The sequence below is a fragment of the Hippoglossus hippoglossus genome, chromosome 4, assembly GCF_009819705.1.
Source record: "Hippoglossus hippoglossus isolate fHipHip1 chromosome 4, fHipHip1.pri, whole genome shotgun sequence".
Taxonomy (NCBI): domain Eukaryota; kingdom Metazoa; phylum Chordata; class Actinopteri; order Pleuronectiformes; family Pleuronectidae; genus Hippoglossus; species Hippoglossus hippoglossus.
In genome coordinates this window covers 8,759,399-8,778,166 of record NC_047154.1, presented here as the reverse complement: position 1 = coordinate 8,778,166, position 18,768 = coordinate 8,759,399, and the positions used below count along the sequence as shown (strand labels likewise).

General features: G+C 40.7%; 2 protein-coding genes across 3 annotated transcripts; one reads left to right on the top strand and one right to left on the bottom strand.

Moving 5' to 3' along the window:
- Positions 1 to 457: 457 nt before the first annotated feature.
- On the bottom strand, positions 458 to 12,205 carry hook1 (hook microtubule-tethering protein 1). Of its 2 annotated transcripts, XM_034584193.1 has the most exons (22): positions 11,983 to 12,205; positions 10,661 to 10,746; positions 9,900 to 9,972; positions 8,546 to 8,596; positions 7,952 to 8,084; positions 7,645 to 7,712; positions 7,361 to 7,423; positions 6,678 to 6,761; positions 5,163 to 5,326; positions 4,944 to 5,084; positions 4,317 to 4,518; positions 4,076 to 4,186; positions 3,847 to 3,940; positions 3,687 to 3,753; positions 3,460 to 3,600; positions 3,248 to 3,335; positions 2,959 to 2,990; positions 2,773 to 2,855; positions 2,557 to 2,657; positions 2,331 to 2,432; positions 2,149 to 2,217; positions 458 to 2,030 (listed from the first exon to the last, which is right to left on the bottom strand). In XM_034584193.1, the coding sequence occupies exons 1-22, from the start codon at positions 12,034 to 12,036 to the stop codon at positions 1,872 to 1,874; spliced, it is 2,166 nt and encodes a 721-aa protein (XP_034440084.1). In that variant the 5' UTR covers positions 12,037 to 12,205; the 3' UTR covers positions 458 to 1,871. The 2 variants fall into 2 exon arrangements, with proteins under 2 accessions (XP_034440084.1, XP_034440086.1); XM_034584195.1 differs by lacking the exons at positions 10,661 to 10,746; positions 11,983 to 12,205 and adding an exon at positions 9,686 to 9,793.
- Positions 12,206 to 14,598: 2,393 nt separating this feature from the next.
- Positions 14,599 to 18,753, top strand: si:dkey-183n20.15 (RING-HC_RNF170 domain-containing protein). The gene is made up of 6 exons (XM_034584229.1): positions 14,599 to 14,701; positions 15,344 to 15,455; positions 15,782 to 15,890; positions 16,689 to 16,762; positions 16,851 to 16,961; positions 17,917 to 18,753. The coding sequence occupies exons 1-6, from the start codon at positions 14,673 to 14,675 to the stop codon at positions 18,262 to 18,264; spliced, it is 783 nt and encodes a 260-aa protein (XP_034440120.1). The 5' UTR covers positions 14,599 to 14,672; the 3' UTR covers positions 18,265 to 18,753.
- Positions 18,754 to 18,768: the final 15 nt, after the last annotated feature.

Sequence of the window (18,768 nt, the reverse complement as noted above, 5' to 3'; positions counted from 1 at the left end):
GTTCCAAGTACTCATTTTCCCTGTAAGTTTGCTTTTAGTTCTATAATGCTATAAAAACATGCTGAAATGTCATGATTGAAAGCTGAGACTGACTTGTGATTGGTCGAACACCACATCTATGGGATCTCACTAACACGGCTACAAAGTCCTGACTGCTACTGCGCAGACTCTGGCTCCTAATTTGCCAGATGGTAGGGCCAATATCCCAAATATTTCAACTTCATTTGTGGATAGTGGGAGAAAGCGAATATTTGTCGTCCATCTTTATACAGTCTATCGTCCGCTGGTCAACATGTAAATTGCTTTAGTGTCACATATGATGGTGCTGATGACACAATCTCTTGTGTTTTACCAGTGTTCAAATGATATGCAGCAATTTACCATTCTGTCTTTTAGCAAGACTCTGTGTGCGTATGTGTTTTAATCCCTGAATTCAAAGATTGATGCATCTTAATGTGACACTTTAGAAAAAATGATTTATTTATTTATTCACAAAAAAAACCAAAGGCTTTCAAATTTCACAATGCCTTCCTCACTTTTCTTCATTTGTACACAAACCTGTGACACTACACATGTGGTCTCTGTGCTGCTATACGTTTGATCGTACTTCTAATTTGTATATGACACTACTTTTAAATCAGCAATGTACAAGAATTAGCCATTGCAAAGGAAAATAAAAGCGCTTTAACAAACATCTGTAGATCAGAAAACGGCAAAACCATGAAGACAGAAATGACCCTTTAGTGTTACTGCAAACACAGGAGATGAACAAAGCAATCAACAATCAATCAACAGCTATTGAACTTAAGACTCCATCAGATCAGATGGCCAATAACCGGAGATATCAAAGGGAACAACTGCTTCTCTGCAGCTCTATAGGGATCAAAACTCTACAGTTACAATTGTATGAATCCTGAACCTGGTCCCAACATCAGGATCAGGCGCTGGTGTTAAAATCATCTTTACATTACAGCAGTACGACTTCATTGATTATAGTCCTGATCACTTCCCACTACATAAAGCTCAACATATTCAGTGAATAAAAAAAGTCTGTCACTTTTCATTTAGACAATGCTCCCTGTAGGAGTCTAATGACATTTAAGAGCCTAAAGACATGAGAAATACACGAGTCCTGGATTTATTTTGTGTGATTTGTCGTTGCAGCACCTCAGAGGTTGATCACTTAATGTGACTTATAAGGTTTTCACAGCTATGTATTATGGGCTTGTTCCATTAAAAAGAAGAAAAAAAAACTAAGTGACTGATGTTTGATGCCCAAAACAGTTGGTGGCCAGCACCAAATATAGCAATCATTTCCTTAAAGGTCCCCTCTTCACTGCATAGTATGATGCATCTGTTCTACGTACATCAACAATCATTTTAACTTACATTTAGTTGTCATTACCATTCAAGTAACTTTTTTTTTATTAAATTTTTTTTAAATCACATTCATATATTTTACAGTCTCCAATTCTGAATAAAACTTGTTCACGTCCCTCATTTCTGACCAAGTGTGACAGGATATAAGAAAGCAAAGGCTAAGTGTTCGGCTGAGACTGCAGCAGAAACACCAAGAAGTATGAAGCTCTAAGTCTGTGGTAGGGAGCGTGTGCACAACTTTAGCTAGTGAGGTGAACACAGGTTGTGGGTTAACGCTCTATGCAAGAGAGGGACAGTATACTCTAACCACGGGTTGGTGACTTACAGGGTTTTGTTTTATAAGTAAGTGCTCATCGATCCACACTCCCACTGTGTGACCCTGAGAGCAGATGTAGTGTTTAAGGTCACTTGAGTGCTCACTTTTGGGATGGAGGGAGGGTATTTTTCCCCTTCACTGAACAAAGGTGAGACATTTGGCTCTGTGACAAGGTCTATTTGGAGGTGGTGGCAGGCACGCTGATGGAGAGCGCCCGGCGTGGGGCATTTGAGACTTGCCGCTGCTGGGACAAAAAGGACTGGCCAGGGGACAGCACGGAGGAGGTGCGGCCACCAAGACGCGACTCAATGGCCAACTTCTGAAAGGTCAGACTCTGAAGAAGGAAAAAAAGGAAAAAATAAAAGTCTTGACATTTTGCTTTCTGCTCTTAACATAATATAAAGTAAATGATACCATGACAGGCAGAACATAAATTAAAGAAAATCTCATACCTTGTTATACCACGCTGTGACAATCAGCTTCTCTTCATACTCTTTCAGCCGGGCCTGCTCACACTGACGCTGGGAGGCAAAATAAAATTTGTAAGATGAGAAAAAAAGTCCTTTAGAAACATCCTGTATGTTCATATTACAAACATTGAACAAAGACTGCAAAAGTCAAAATGCTAATTTACTTCCAGGATGACCATCTGCTTGTCCCGGTCTGCCAACTGGTTCCTCAGAGCCTGGATCTCAGCGGTGGCTGGATTCAACTTCGGGTCCAGTGCTCGGATCACCTACGAGCAGGAAAGGAAGGACGATACTGAAATTCTGATTCTGATGATACTTTAAGGTTCAGGAATTATCGTATCTAGAATATAATTGAATAATACAAATAACAACGATTGTCCAAACACTCACATTACGAGCTTTCTCCAGATACATTTTGTACCTCTCTTCCATGGCGCGCATGTCGTCATCCTTCTTCTTCAGAGCAGCCATCAGCTCATCCACCTTCAAGGCTGAGAGACATGGTATAAATTTAAGGTTTCACTGAAGTCCTATTGTGCTGTTGTGTTTTGGTGCACTCCAATTATTCCAGTAGTGAAATGATGTGATTTGTGACATGAGACTTACAGGTCTGGGTGTTGTCAGGCTGAAGATCCTCCAGCAGCTCTTTCTTCTTCATGATTTCATCCTGAGCCTCGTTCAGCTGAACCCTGAGGGAAAAAAAGCTGTTTTTTTATTTTTCTCTAATAGACTAGATGGAAATTCATTTTACATCCGTCAGCTTTAAAGCACCGACCCAAAACCCAAACTTACATGTGTGCATCCAGTTTCCGCTTTAGGTTTGACTGAAAAATAAAAGAAATGAAAATAGACTATAAAGCATCAAATATCACAAAGGTTACATCCAGTAATATAAATACATTTTGCACTACAAAATAAATTAAAACTATGTAAAATGAAGGGGCTTCAATCTCTTAATCTGTTTAATTTTTGACTGAGTGATTGCATAATACAAAGCCTGCACAAAGTCTAACAGCCTAATGAGATTAACTCTGTGGGGCCTTTTCTCTGTATTGGTGCCAGTGCATGCTGGCACACTTACATCATCGGGTTTTGCCGCCTGACTCTGCAGAGCCTTCTGGAGGTCCTCCACCTGCTGCTGCAGCTCACTGATCCGCTCTCGGCTCAATCTGGGGATTTGTCACAACAAAGAGGAAAGACATGTTTGAAAATGGAGTCAATACAATACATCATTAATGTATCATATCACATCTTCCTGTGGCTAATGTAGGAAGAGACAGAAACTCTGTTAACCTGTTCTCAGTGTCCAGTTCACTGCGCGTCTTATGTGCTTCCTCCAGCTGAGCCTGCAGAGAAGCGATCTTCTCCTGCTCATTCTCCTCCTGCTGCACTCTGAGCATCTTGTTCTCATGCTGCAGCCTGATGAACTTTTCCCTGAACAGTCACACAAACAAAGTCAGTATTGATGCACACTTGCACACACGAAAAAGAAAGAAAACAAATCCTATGTTGTCTATTACCTGTACTCAATCGGTATTAATTCAGCTGCCAGGTTATCATGGCTGGGGCTGGCAGAAGGAATTATCCCTACATGGAAACATTATGTGCAATTTAGGAAGAAAAAAATGGCAAGTGGATAAACAGGGTCATTGTTTTAAATCTAACTTTGTAAAGAAATACCTGCTTGAGCTTGGGAGAGCTGGTGCTGTTGAGCCTGAGTGCATCGCAGCTCCTCATTGAGCTCCTTCAGAGAATCTCTTTCAATGATGATCCTCTAGGGGAGGGGATGCAAATTCAAAACAACCATACAATTGTTGCTAAAGAATTTAGATAATTTTATTAAAATTTCAGCTCGAGTCGGAAAAAACTTTTGCCATTTCTTCCTAACACATTTAAAAAGCTGCCACACCTCTTTCTCCTTCATCACAGTTTCGTGCTTCTCCTCCAGCTTCTTCATCTCAAAGGCGAGAGTGTCCGCTCGCCTCGTCTCCTCAGACAGCTTATTGTGTAACTCCTGGACCTTAAAGAAATCATGTGAACATGCACATAATCATACAAAATGGAAAAACATGCAATAATCCTAGCAAGTGGCATTTAATTAGGAAGTGACTTGTTTGAGTTTGGAGTTTCTCTTTCTAACCATCATTTACCTGTCTCTTGTACGTCTCCAGCTGCGCCCGGGCAGCATTGGCCTTGCGTAGCTCTTCCTCCAGGCTGACAGTGTTGTGCATGTATGTCATGTTATTCTCCTCCAGCAGCTTCATCTGCCGCTTCAGATCACCCAGATTCTCCAGTTTACGTTTGTATGTTTCCACTGAGGCCTCCAGCATCACCACTCGATCTGAGCAGTTTCTGTATGAACACACAAATAAATATACAAACATCGATGAACAAGCTCATAAGTAAGTATTCTGTCAAATGAATGTTTTCATATCTGCTCATATACCCAGATATATATACACTGATATCTCTGTTAAAGGCTCATATTGGCAACCGATAAAATCTGTAAAGCTCCGATGTTTGATCATACAGGAAGAATACTTTGTGTATTGAGACTGTTTTTCTGCCTCCACCTGTTGACCAAGAATAACCCTCTTTGTAAAGACCAGCAAAAATCAACATCAGCTAATTTCACTGATTAGTTCCTCTTGTCTGGTGGAGTATTTGGTAATCAGTAAAATCATGGTCCTTGCCTTGCCAGGCCATCTAACTGTCTCAGCTGTATGCTCAGCTCCTATTGGGAGGCAACAGTCTGTATGCTGCTCCCTGACACACACCTCAGAACGTCCAGTTCATCTTTGAGAGCTCGAGATTCTTCTGCCAGGCTGGTGAGCTCATCATTACGGTGCTGCACCTCAATTAGCTGCTTCTCCAACTCTTCACAGTGGATCCGGTAGTCGTCCTTTGCAGCCTCCAGCCTAAAAGTTTAAAATGCACAGTTTAGTGGTTCATCATAAAGAGGTTGGTGTAGTATATTTGAGCAGAAAGTGACAAACCTGAAGTTCTCCTCCAGCAGTGTCTCCAGCTGCTGCTGTAATTGGCTGTGTTTTCTTCCTGAGGGTGTGCTAGGGTCATCGAATGTGTCAAGCTGATTGGCTCTGTCAGTTAAGACATCATTCTCAGCCAATAGGCTATTTCGTTCCTCTTGCAGTACGGCCACCTGTCCAGGTGCAACAAGGTTTTAAAGCCACTCTCACAGACAATGAGTTTCAAGTTAGTGTGCAACACAAAGACAAAAACAATTCACAGCAAGTCACCAAGGACAGTGTGTGATGTTAAATTTCTCTGTTGTCAATTATTTCATGCAAAGCAGCAAAGTCACATCAAAAGTCAGAGCCCTTCAATCACAGATAACCCTCGTCCTCTCCCCCCTGTAAAAGCAAAAAGTGCAGTTAATCCATGCTGAAAGCAGAGCACAGAAAATATGAACTATAAAGAAACATGTTGATGCATGGTTAGTCAGTTATATTTACTCACCTATCATTTCCATCCAGTCTATTTTACCATCAGACATTGGACAATCAGTCTAAGATTTACTTGCAATTGTTTAAAAGTCTGAAATGTCTTTAAACTAGATGAAAACCACCTCTATGACCAAAGTCTGACGTAAGAAGCTACACATTAAACTTGCGCTGAACTACATGGTTGAAACCAATATAAAAAAATGTGTGTCTGACACGTGGTAACAATATATAATATACCAATATGTAATAAACTTGTTGCTCGAATGTAAAGAAAATGTTCCACTCTCATACATTACAAGTAAATAAAGCTTCACTCGTTCATTTTTATTGAGTCGAAATTTCAATTATCTTTAAATCATTAATCTGGGCAACAGGAAAAACGTTAGATTATAACTGAAAGGCTTTAAACAACAATATAGAATTTTCACCCAGAACCACCTCTAACATCTCTTGTCTTTCTCTATGAACTATCCTGTCAGCCTGTATAGACAATGAGACATTTTGAAATAATATGATGGTGCTTTTCCCCATAAGAGGTGGATACAATGAGTATTATGACAGAGGTGTCCCTGTGTGAATTACTGCAATAATACCACAAAATATTAAAACACTCATTGCAGGACTCAGGATGCTGAGAGTCGTCTATTAGCTGAGTTAGAGTCAACATTTGAGCAGCGGGTTTAGATGGGTTTAGTTTTGTCGTACGGTCAGCCACGTTGGACTTACCTCGCTGCGGCGAGAGATGAACAAGACTGGGAACAGAAAAAATCAATCTGTCGAGAATCCAGTGGAACAGTTGATCAGTTACTGTGCAAAATTTTGTCTGTACAGTGGCAGGTGAGGCCTTCTAGCCGTGGCAGAGCATAGGCTGGTTGTCACGATGGGAGCCAGCAGAGCCCAGACTATAAGCTCACAGTCCTTCTGCCACAGCAGCTCCAGACAATGGACCCAAGCTTTACAGAGAATTACCCAACTCCTGTTTATACTGTACTCTGGGCATGCGATTGCATGCTTGTGTGTGTTTGTGTGTGTGCACTCTGTATTCACCTGTATATCCAGCTCTTGACAGCGTTGGGCTAGTGCTTCCTTCTCGGCTAAAAGTTCAGCAAGGTCCTCGCAGGATTTTTTAAACTGGGCACATGAAGAAGCTGAAGTAAGTAATAGAGTCACTCACTAACTCCAGCACACACACCAGACACACAGATAGACTGGTGCTGCTGTACTACTTGCTTCAGAAATGCATTTAAACCCTTCTTTAACCTCCGCTGCATATTTTCACTCTTGACTGAGGTGACTAAGTTTCACCTAATGTAAAGCTTGTTATACATCCTTCTGCCTGTTGAGGGAGCTGACACCCAGAGTGCTGCACTGTGTATGTGACGTTTATAGGAGTTGTTAATAGAATATTCCATTCATATTCCTGTCTACATTATACAGAGCATAGTCTGATTATGATGTTAAGCATTTGGTAATCCGCCATACATGTCGATGTCTCAAAATGCTTTGAAAACTCCAATAGGACGTTATATTACAACTAAAACATATACATGTCTATAAAAATTAAGATCAAAATATTCAACGTCTTAATTTCTTAGGTCCAAATAAATATTTTCAAATGAAGATTTAAATATTGTGTTATATACACTTAAAGGGCTCCTTTTCAAGTGGTTACAATTAGAACCATAATATATATGATGTACAACATGGATTTCTGTAGTAAAGACACTGACCTGCTGTTCAAGGTCCCCTGACTGCTCTGCTCCAAATGGGCCCTTGGTCTCTTTACTCATGAGCTGGAAAGAAAACATGTCACTGGGTTTATTACACAGACTTTTTATAGGAGCTGCAAAGCCTCACTTAACAACCACTGCTGCTGTCCAAGTCCCGTAGAGATGGACACTATTGAGGGAAATTACTGTCACTCATAAAAAGGTAGAAGTGTTCAGCCATGCTTTTCTGTTAATGTTTTATACATCTAGAAAATATGAAGGAGAAAGTATTAAGACGGGCTGACCTCCTGGATGGCTGTCATGACAACAAGCTGCACGGACTCCTCCAAAGTCATGATGATCTGAATGTATTCTGTCAATGGAGTGGAAAAGAGTCATCAATCCCATAACTCATTATGCACAGAAACACTGGTGTCATTGATTTTCCAGCAGGGCTCTGCCTTTGTCAGTGGCTTGGACAATAATTCATAATTGATTATAATTCATAATTTCCCCCGGCATTGTGCAGCACATTTATACTGTAGATATGAGTATCTGCATGTGTCTACTTTGGGTACACAAACTATGCTTAGCATTCAAGCAGTCACATACCTTGTTTACGCTCACATCTGACAGCACAGCCCAGTATGAGCTGCAGCAGCCTCCCCGACTCCACAGGGTCTGAATGCTCTGACACCAGGGCCACATCTGGCCAAGGGAAGTCTGAGATCTCCTGACCTAAGACCTGATATGACCAAGCAAGAGATAAAGAACCTAACATGTCAGTGTGCTGCAGCTTTCTGAGTGCAAGTATTCACAAGTACAGCAAGATAAACAACACTGATGTTTAAAAGCTCCATGTGCCAACAGAGATGGCAGCAGTCAAGCTACAACTAAGGCGATTGCTGAACAAAATATTTCAGTTATGTGTTAATTCAGCAAAATGGTTAGAAAAAAAAAAGCTGTGCCCCTAGTACTCCATAGTATGAATGTGTTGTGTGCGAGACTTGAGCTGCTTGTTTAGATCTGTACAACACAATGTATTTTCCTTAAGCATGTCTCCTGGGGCTTTACACGATGTAAACAGTGCATAGAACAACTCCCACAGACACAGAAGTATCACACTGAGGCTGCCTCTCACAGAGAGAAGATGTTTCTTTCAATCACTTAACAACAGAGGACAGTGTGTACAAGGCCGCCGCCTACCTCATTATAATAATCAACCACCATCTGAAGGACCTTCTTCAGGTTGTTCATCTGCGGAGAACACACAAGGTCACGAAATAATAATAATAATAATAATACATTTTATTTATAGAGCGCTTTTCATGATACTCAAAGACACTTTACAACATTAAAAGTGAAATGCTATTATATCACTTTATCATATATGTATATGAACAAAGAGGACAAGGTGACCGGAAAAATACACTCTAGCCTCAAACTATAATAATGTAATGACAGAATATTCAAATATAGCGAAAATAATACACCTTTTTCACGGCAGAAATTTTGACATGTATCAACAGGAAACACTTTCCTTCTAATTCATGCGGGTAAAAATTTACCTGCAGCACCTTTTTGATTGTTTGCATTTTTCTTTCAATAAAATATTCAAGTCCCCCAGACAAAGAGTTAAGAAGCACAGCATGTTGTTAAAACCTGTCAAAATAAAGCCAGTTTGAGGGGAATGCTGTTTGCATATAAGAGTATGTTGTTCAGCAAAAGTGACCATCATGCATTTTTGTTGAGTAAAATCTGCTTTGGATTTGGGAATGAATAAGAATTGTTTGTTTTTAATAAATATTTTAATTAGTCTTTTGAACTTTTGTATGCTTAATTGTTTGGATACATAATCAGTGTATTCTAATAACAGGTACATTTGACCCATTGGGGGTTTGAGTTAAACAGCAACCATTGATAGTTCTGGTGTTAAAATGTCCCAGTGATCCATGACAGTGTGACAGAAAGCCACCGTTCACAACAGACTCTTTTTGCAGCAGATACTTTGACTTGTCACGACAGGAACAGAACAAGTATACAACAATCAACCACAACATATAGACAAAATCTAGTTTTAATGTTGTGGCCATGTCAATGAATGAGTATGCTAAATACCAAGGCCCTGGTACAGGCTCTGCTGTTAAAACGATCTATGCCAGGACCCTGAAAGAGAAGCAGCTAACTGAAAGATAATTTTACTATTCACATACATGTCTAATTGTATTCTGTGGAAAAGGCCTATTGCGGTAGAAAAGCTGTAGCAGGCAGAACACAGCCAAACAGAAGTAAAGGGAATGGCATGCATTTTTTCCCCTAAAATCAGCCTTAATGACAGACACACACATTTCACCAGCGGAGTCGGAGCGTAGGGTCAGAGTGCAGGCTAAGGCAAGAATTGTTCCCCCGCCCTGGAGCAGGTAGGAGGTCAGTGTCAAGGACAGTTGAGCAGGACTGAAGCAAACAGAGGATTTTGCACACAGGGGGGGTCAGCAATATCTGAAGAGAAAAGCTAGAGGACACATGGAGGGAGGACCGAGAGGATGGCACTTCTCTATACCTTCAGTCTCCAGTTGTCCTCAACATCTGTTTTGATGCGACCAAGCCATCCATCATCGAACCATGCTGGGTCTCTGCAACACACACACACACACACACACACACACAACCACAGAGACACACAGAGCTAAAAGTCAAAAAGAAAGAAACCTAATCTTCCCTGACTTTTTAGAAAAACACTACAGCTAATATGAGTTATTGTGTATGATTAAGTGTCACGTTGGTTGTTTTTCATATTTTTGAATGAAAGTGCTTCAATTTACTTCAGACAATTATTTCCTACAGTTGAACATGCTAATTATAATTATAGTAAGAATACACAAGTAAGAGTGAATCTTATCTCAAAACAAAACATGCTTTTCTATCTTTTGTCCTCAGGACAGCTCTTACAATAGATTCCTCCCATAATTAATCAACTCTGCTGCCGACTGATGAGTCCAAAAGTAAGTCATTATTCTTTGATTTTAAGTGTCCGACATCAAACATAATTTGTACACAATAATGTTTGCTTTGTTTGTATGTATCTATGTGCTTTAAGGTGGAATGAGTGCAGCTCATTCAGGACCAGGAAGAGTTTCTCCTTGGCTTTTCTGCCTTAGCTGATGTGGCAGGCTGCTGCCACATGTGATGTAATATAACCCAGACAAGACTGGCTTTAAATAATGTATCTGCAGTATCTGTTGTGTGGTTGTGGTTGTGTGTGTGTGTGGTTGTGTGTGTGTGTGTGTGTGTGTGTGTGTGTGTGTGTGTGTGTCTTCTCACATCTGATGCAGTGCCTGTGAAATTGCCACTCCAGTGGTCAGCTCCTCCACTGTTCTGCAGGGTGCAGTAGTGTTAAAGGTCTGCAGCTGAGAGGCAGAAAACACAGCACCATCACAGGGACTGGTCAACAATAACAGTTCAAAGAGAAAACACTGAATAATGCAGTCACGCACTTCATTAACCAACCAATCCCCCAAGGTTTTCTCCACAACACTGCAGCAAAGCTCGAGTCTCAAAACCACTATGAAGAATAAGTAAAGGAGAGGAGAGAACTGATGAATGGGTGGACAGCAATGTGGCCGGGTGAAAGGCAGATATTAGTGGCAAAGAAGAAGTTTAAATTTACATAATTTAAGTCGCAGCGAAGGTGTAAGGTGAAAATGAGGACACATTTCCTAAAGCACACACGCTGCTGTTTACAGATTGAGGTGTCAGCCAAAGATGTGGAAACACTGGCATCTAGCTTGCCCTGGATGATAAACCATTACAATAATTTTCACAATATCATTTTCATCAGTAGCAATATGACAAAAGTCGCAGTGAGGAGGTGCAACACGGAATGGATCAACCTCAGATCTGTAAAATGCTGTTCATCAAATGTTTACGATTCTCTGCTCATGACGAGTTTAAAACCACAACCTTCACTCAGGAGCAAATGTGTACATTTTGGCCTCATCACCCAGCCCTACGTCTACAGTTCAAATTCAGTTAACTTTGAAACTTTGAAACTTAAGTATTTGACTCTCTGGAGACAAAGTGGTTTATTGAGTCATTGAATCACTTGGTGACACTGTTGATCAATAACCGGATCAGTAAGTGATGTGGCTCAGATACAGCTGCAGGATTTAAGAGTCAGATGAAGCTGACATGAGATCCGATTAACAACTGACTCACAGCCATGGAGCAGGACAGGAGCAGGTGCAGCTATAGCTCGCCATGTATAAAAGGTATACAGGTAAGTGTGCTGCTGCTGCTGCAGGTGACAGCTCCGTTTAATCACTTGCATAACGTTAATAACGAAAAGAGTTAAAGATACAAAGACATTCCACAAATATCTCCTGCTTAAGTGGATTAGCTCCTTAAACCCGATGAGGATCGAATAAACCGGAGGATGTTGGACTTCCTGGCGGTAACTTTACATTCACTGGACTGGGGGCTCGTCCGTAACACCGATGAAGAGAATAGTAATAATAACAATGGCCGCAGCTGAAGCTAACGGTTAGCTGTTAGCCTGCCTCATAGTCTCTGAGACACACACAGGTGCATCTCCTCCATGGTGTCCTCCTCGTCTCAGGCGACGCGTTCACAGAAAACACACTCACCCAAACGATGAGGCTCTCGACCAGCACCGTTTTCACGTCGTCCATTTGTTCCATCGGAGCTGAAACAACTTCTCTCCACCTGTCAGCAAACCACTTCCGCTCCTCTCTCCTGCATTTGACCTCACCTGCTGTCAGGAGGGAGCTCCGCAACGACAACTGCGTACAGACGAAAGGCGCTACGCACGTTCCGCCGTAAAAACAACGCAGCGTCTACGCGAATGGCGCAGCTTCTTACTTTTCTGACGGTTGGGTTCGATGAAGGGGGATTGGTTGAGATGAGGCGAGGGGACAGGCGTCTGATCCAATCAGGATCGAGAGCGGTGATGATTGAAGGCTGTTAAGCCCAATCACTGAGAGTGGGCTTATTTTTTATTTTTATTAAGTGTGTGGACCAAATCTAAACATTTGGGATTCTGTGATAATAAATTGTTTTTTATCAAATGTGATTATAAAATGTTTTTCCCTCCTTACTGATGAAGTTGTGGTAAAAATATATATTTTACTGGAGAATACTCGAGTCTAGTGAAAGAAAACTTAATGTGGGTAACACAGCTGCATCTCTGGTCTGGACTTAAACATTAAAAAAAGAAAAACTACATTATTCTAACTATGTAAAACAGTTACATTATTTGATGATTGATCATGTTTGAGTTGCACATTAAAGGTGTAGCTAGTAGCTGTGACACCAATTTACTTTACATAACCTAATTATAAGTGCATTCATTTGTAACAGTTATATTTTCACGTTTTAAATGCTTGTTAATGTTTTAATCTGTAACAATAAGTAGGATAACAAAAGCTGTAGGTTACAGGCAGTGCAGTAAAATGGTTAGTTAGTAAATTGACTGGCCGTCAGCACAAGTAGATCAATAAGTTTTGCTTCTTTACGTGAAGGTTTTAACTACAGTGTGCACAGTTACAATAGGTCTATTGTATGATGCTATTTTCAAAAGAAAGAAAGTGTAATCTTTTTTCATGTGTTGGTTAAATGCCCTTAACTGATACATTTATATATAAAAAAGCATTGAACATGCTTTTTCAAGAATGTTTGGTTTGTCACAGTATTGACAAAACAAACATTGTTTGTCTGCCAAGTAATAGCACTGACCCGGCCCACATGAAATCCAAATTGCAGTTGGATCAATATAAAATTTCGCCATCTTAGTAAAGTATACAACCTAACCTCCCCCTATTACCGGCACATAGAGATAATCTTGCCTAGTCACTTTTGCACGTGTCAGCTTTGGGGTTGTAAGTTGAATACAACTGGAATGTTAATCTCTTTTAGCCCCATTTTAGATGCTATAATGACTAGAAACACAAAGTATTTTTTACAATCAACACTTTTCCCAGATAGCCACTAAAACCATGGTGGCGTGCCAACCCTCCTCTGAGGGTAAATCATTTCTCATTCATCCCCATAAACCTGCTCACGTTATCCCTTTATATATCCCATGTGGCAGCATGAGTAATTGAAAATCACATCCTCCAGTGTGTTTTCAATACTACGGCTTTAGTCATATATAAGATAACAAATTTGCACGTGTCACCTTGAGGAGAGAATATGGAAAATTCCATACTTCCGATGTGTCACGTGCAAATGTGGCCTTGTTACACGTTTAATTTCAATTTGGCTGAGTTCATCACAAGGAATTGTTACATCAGCCTGTGCAGAAACCATGTGATTATTGAGCATATAGTCCTGTGTTTAAAGTAGGTGAGCTCCTCTCTTTACTCAGAGGCCCTGACCCACACTGACTGATGGCTGCTATTTTTAGATGACCTAAACCACGATGACCCCCCCCCCCCCCCCCCTCTGTAGCTCCTATCAGAGGTGAGGTGAAGGGCTTGAATGGACGTTTGCCAAGATATTTCTGCAATTCTGCTGTCATGATGAACTACGTGAAGTTACATCCTCACTCGCTGTCAGATACCACAAGAGAGTTTTAACTGACATTTGCATTTGATACAACAATGCAAATACGACAGAGTTGGAAACTTTGTTGCTGCATTTTGAGTATTTTATTTTACCCAACACCTGACTTTCCACTGATTTAGAAAGAAAACGAGTGGCACAGTGTGAGAATATTTAAGAAACTGTTGCTTAGAGACATCTGCCTGGATCTATGACAAGCCTCCTTTTCTGTTGCTAGGTTTATTAATACAGCTGAAAAGCCCTGGGTGCAGCACAGTGTTAATGTCAGTGACAGCCACATGCATGTCACAACCAATAGTTTATCGTAAGGGAAGAATTATGTGAAGTCGTGTTGTTGGCAGAGTAAACTTTCAGTAAATGATCAACACAGTCAGATGTAACCTACTTAAACATGGAGCGGGACAGATCTTTTCCAGCTTTGATCTTGTGAAGAGTCATGTGACCCAGATAGTTTTCCTCTGACCACACCGATGTGAGAAATACATTGTTTTTTAGATCTAAAATACTTTCACTCAAAACAATTCATCACAGTCTGATGAAAAGTTTGTATGTGTGTTCCCTGGTGCACAAAGCACTGCCTCACTGATCTCATTGCACCACTGGTCCCTTTAAGCAGGAAGAGCTGATATTGGAAGGTGTAGTTGATCATTAACAGGCAGACAGTTTATTTTGTTCAGTGATGCAGGCAGGCTGCACTTCACTTCCTTCCAGGAGACAGTGACTCTCTGTCAGCTGCTGCTTCTGTAGTTCAGCTATGCAGCCGTACAACAAATCTCAATCAAGGTGAGTCTCACTTTATGAGTTTGTGTTTTGATCTCATGAAAACCAGAGTTGCCTCCTCTTTTCTGTTTAAAATACTGTAGCTTGAAAACCAAAATCGTTGCTCAATGGCCTGAAGTAATCCAGTAAATGATAAAGTGTAACATAAGATGTTCAGAGTGTTTTTAATGACTAGGATTCCCATAAAATGTGAAGTTTAGAAGAAACAAACAAGAAATATACGAACGGGTGAATCATTTTTTTCTTAAGTATTCATCATCTGATTATGGGTTTCAGTAACTGACTCATAATTTTACAAGATGATATCGGTAATTTATAATATGATGATTGTTGTTTAAGATGCCAAATGAAAATTAATTCCAGCTCAACCTATTTAACTTACTTATATTATTTCTTGCATTAATTCACTTTCCATTTGTAAATTATAAGCCCTGGTGGGTGCAACACGTCCATCAGCTCACAGCAGCATATCTGTGAAAGTGCTGTTGTCAGAGCATCCACATCTGTAATCCCCACACAGAAAAAACCCGCTGAGCACAATCAACCTTATCACCAATCAATAGTTTTGTGTCAGTATCTCCTCATTAGCTGATACCCAGGATCTAAGGTGTGTTTTCATTGTCACCGTGTCATGTCACGTTGCAGATCGAACTGTCTCCTCTCAGACGATCAAGCAGGTCAGGATCATCCCGGGGCATCCAGGGCTTTGGTCTGCACAGCGGAGCAGTCGGCATCTCCGTGTGTGAGCTGCCACAAGGTGAAAGCTTCACTTACTTACAAACAGTACAAAATGTTATCTTATTTTGAAGGGACTGGAGAAAAACATACAAATACATAGGCAGTGACATCATAATGATAATAATGATAAAGGTCTTGCTGTTTACATAGACCTAGCATAAAGTCACTGCACACGTATTGTGTATCTACTGTACTACACTGGAAATTGTTCAGGATCATCAAAGCTTTTCAGAGATTTGTAGAGCACACAATCGTCAAAATTCTTTATGCGTTTTCATTTTTGCAATTTCCTGCTCCCCGGACTTATCCCCTTATTTTATTCTTTCTTTCCTTTAACCTTTACAGGAATCTGCAGAGTTCTGCTCATCCACAGGTCATCAAGACAGGCACTGCCCTGTGTGCCTGCAGACAGCCAGCTTCCCCGTGCAGACCAACTGTGGCCATTTGTTCTGTGGTACGAGATTACACACACACACACACACACACACACACACACACACACACGGTTTGTTCTTTCTTTCATGCACCTGCTCACTCCATCATCTACTGTATGAAAAAGGGATTCATTTATTTTTCATTGATCTTGCTCACCGGTTACCTCCCGTGTTTATGTCTGCTTCATTGGCTGAGGTAGCATCATCTTGCTACAGATGTGTGTCTAAAACATTGATATGAAACCAATCTGTTCGTCTACTTATGTTTCCCAACAATTAGCTTTTCACGTATATTTATACACCAAGAAAGTTGTGAACTTTGCTGTGCTACTTCAGGTGTGAGTGGTCTGTACTGGACTCTTCATGCTACCTTGACAAAATACTTTGAAAGCTTCAAGTCTCCTAGCTGATTTAATCTGTGTAAAGCATTTCAGGATCCTCCAAAACCACTGCAACTGCTATTTCTAATTTTGTTGCAGGTTTGCAAACATAACATGAAAGTCACTTATTGCTTAATTTATTGACTCTGGGTTATGACGATAAACAAAGCCATTTTTATCATAGGGCACACTTATCTTCACCTTTACTGTAGACAGTTACCTCTCCACCTGACCCACTCACCTGTGTTTCACCCAGACACCTCGGCCTGGAACAGTGATCAAACACAGCATCTTCTCTGCATTCTTGTCCTACGAGTGGATTTTATTGGAATTTACCTACAGTGTTAATATGTAAAAGAAGCATTAGATATTAGGTATCATATAGTGTAAATAGTGAAATGTGGATTAAAAGGTTCTGATTTGTGTTTGATTCTCCAGCTCCCTGTCTGATCGCCTACTGGAGACACGGCTCATGGTTGGACGCTATCAGCTGCCCTCTCTGCAGACAGAAGGTACAGAATACATGTTCAAATGTAAACAAAGTCTGAACAGTCAGTTCAGAATGAGAGTGAACATGGAGTTAAAATGTGCCTTTTACAGGTCAGCGCGCTGTGCCATCTATTTAACGAGAGTCGATCAGACCAACAGTCAAAGGAAGTGCTTGGGGAAATCACAGATTACAACAGACGTTATTCTGGAGCTCCACGACGGGTCAGTGCTCCATCCAACCTTCAGACGTGACATCACACAACACACACGTCCCACAAACAGCTCTGTCTTACTGGAAGGAAACAAGTTTTTTATTTGTTACTTCTCTTTCCACAGTAATTCTCCCTCTTCTCCATCCTCCACCTGTCTGGTTATGTAAAAGTCAAGGTTAAATCCGATTAGATCATAGGAAGGAGGAACTCCTGCTCTGTTGTCCTGTTATAATAGGTTTGGTAACTGGAGTACCACCTACACAACCACAACCATTCACTGTCATAGACAACCACCACCTCCAGACAATAGTGTCTGGTGAACACACGTAGTGCTGACACACCTTGTTACCCAACTGTGGATTTTCTTTCTTTGAAATATTAACGTTACTTATTTCCCACATACATCTCCTTCACATTAATACATACGGTGGCGCTCTTCACTAAAAGGTGATGTTAAAGTGCACTGTAAAGTACGGCAGCTGAATTTTGAGATGACACAGGTTTGGAATAACTCTTTAAAAACCCCAATAAATTCATTTTAAATGAGACCTATTATTCAAATTTTTTAGCATCATAATTTACTTTGTGTTATTACTTGAGGAGTAAAGAAGGTCGGCTGTTCGATCCCAGTCTTCCCCAACTGCATTCCCCAAAGTGCCTTTGGGCAAGATACTCTACCCCGAATTACCCCTCATAGAAAAAGTGCTGCCCATAGATGTACTGTATGAATGCATGTGTGAATGGCAATAAATTGTAATGTAAAACACTTTGAGTGGTCACCAAGACTAGAAAAGCACTATGTAAGTACAGAGCATTTACCATTTCCCTTTACTTTGGGCCTTTCAACTTTGCAGATATAAATTATATAGCTTCTCTTTTAATACTATAGAGTAAAGTCATATGTGACATTTGAATGACCTATAAATTCATTTGGCATGATTTCCTCTTCTTCTGGCCACCGACAGGTAACAGACTACCTGTGTGACGCGCCCCTCCTCCTGCAGTTACTCGCTCGGAGCCTCGGCACCATGGGAAGTCTTGTGTGGCTGTTTTTCTTCAGGGTGGCCCTGTGCTGCGTGGGGACCGTGATGTCCATCTCCTCCCCTCCTCTGGACCCAGTCTCCCCTTCATCAGCGACTCCCCTGGAGTCAGACCCCTCCCTCTGCGGACTGCTTGGGGTGCTGGATGACCTGGTGGTGGTCATCTTGCTCCTCATCTGTATTATCAACATCAACCAGCAAATGGTGTCAGAGAGAGGTGGACACTCAGCGAACACTACGACCTCTCGAGGAGTCATGGGGAATTCGCTGTAGACCGACGCTGCTGTGGAGCTGTTTGACATGAACTTGTGTTGGATTTCATCCTTCTGGCTGTGGATGGTTGTTTAGTGGATGCAGGGATATTAACCAACACTTGATCAACACTTGACTGTAAAAGTCAAGGTGTCAAAATGTGTCTCCAGGCCTGTCTGTCAACTGTTTACAGAGCCTACGTATGAGTGACAGATAGCTAAAATATAATGATTTGTAGTGTGGTGATTCAGCTTTGCTTAAAAAATCTTCATGTACATTAATGCTTAATTTATATTTTTAAAACATTTGTTGTTTTTTTTAGCATTTTAACATAAAAATAACCTGACATAAGGGTTGTTTTTACTCCTCTAACTGGGCAGCAAGTATCCACTCACCTTTTTTCAGCAAGCTGAAGAAAAACGTTCATGTCAATACTGGAATAATGACATCTACGAAAATCCTTTATATTGTTTTTTTTTAAAGTGTAAAATAAAGAATATTTATTGTTTTATGTCATGTTTTATG

Coding starts and splice junctions, on each gene's coding strand:
- hook1 (XM_034584193.1), bottom strand. CDS start 12,036: ATGGAACAAATGGACGACGTGAAAACGGTGCTGGTCGAGAGCCTCATC. Junction 10,747..11,982: donor TCGAGAGCCTCATCGTTTGG/GTGAGTGTGTTT, acceptor TCTGCCTCTCAG/CTGCAGACCTTTAACACTAC. Junction 3,941..4,075: donor CTGTGATGAAGGAGAAAGAG/GTGTGGCAGCTT, acceptor CCCCTCCCCTAG/AGGATCATCATTGAAAGAGA.
- si:dkey-183n20.15 (XM_034584229.1), top strand. CDS start 14,673: ATGCAGCCGTACAACAAATCTCAATCAAG. Junction 15,891..16,688: donor CTGTGGCCATTTGTTCTGTG/GTACGAGATTAC, acceptor TTGATTCTCCAG/CTCCCTGTCTGATCGCCTAC. Junction 16,763..16,850: donor GCCCTCTCTGCAGACAGAAG/GTACAGAATACA, acceptor TGCCTTTTACAG/GTCAGCGCGCTGTGCCATCT.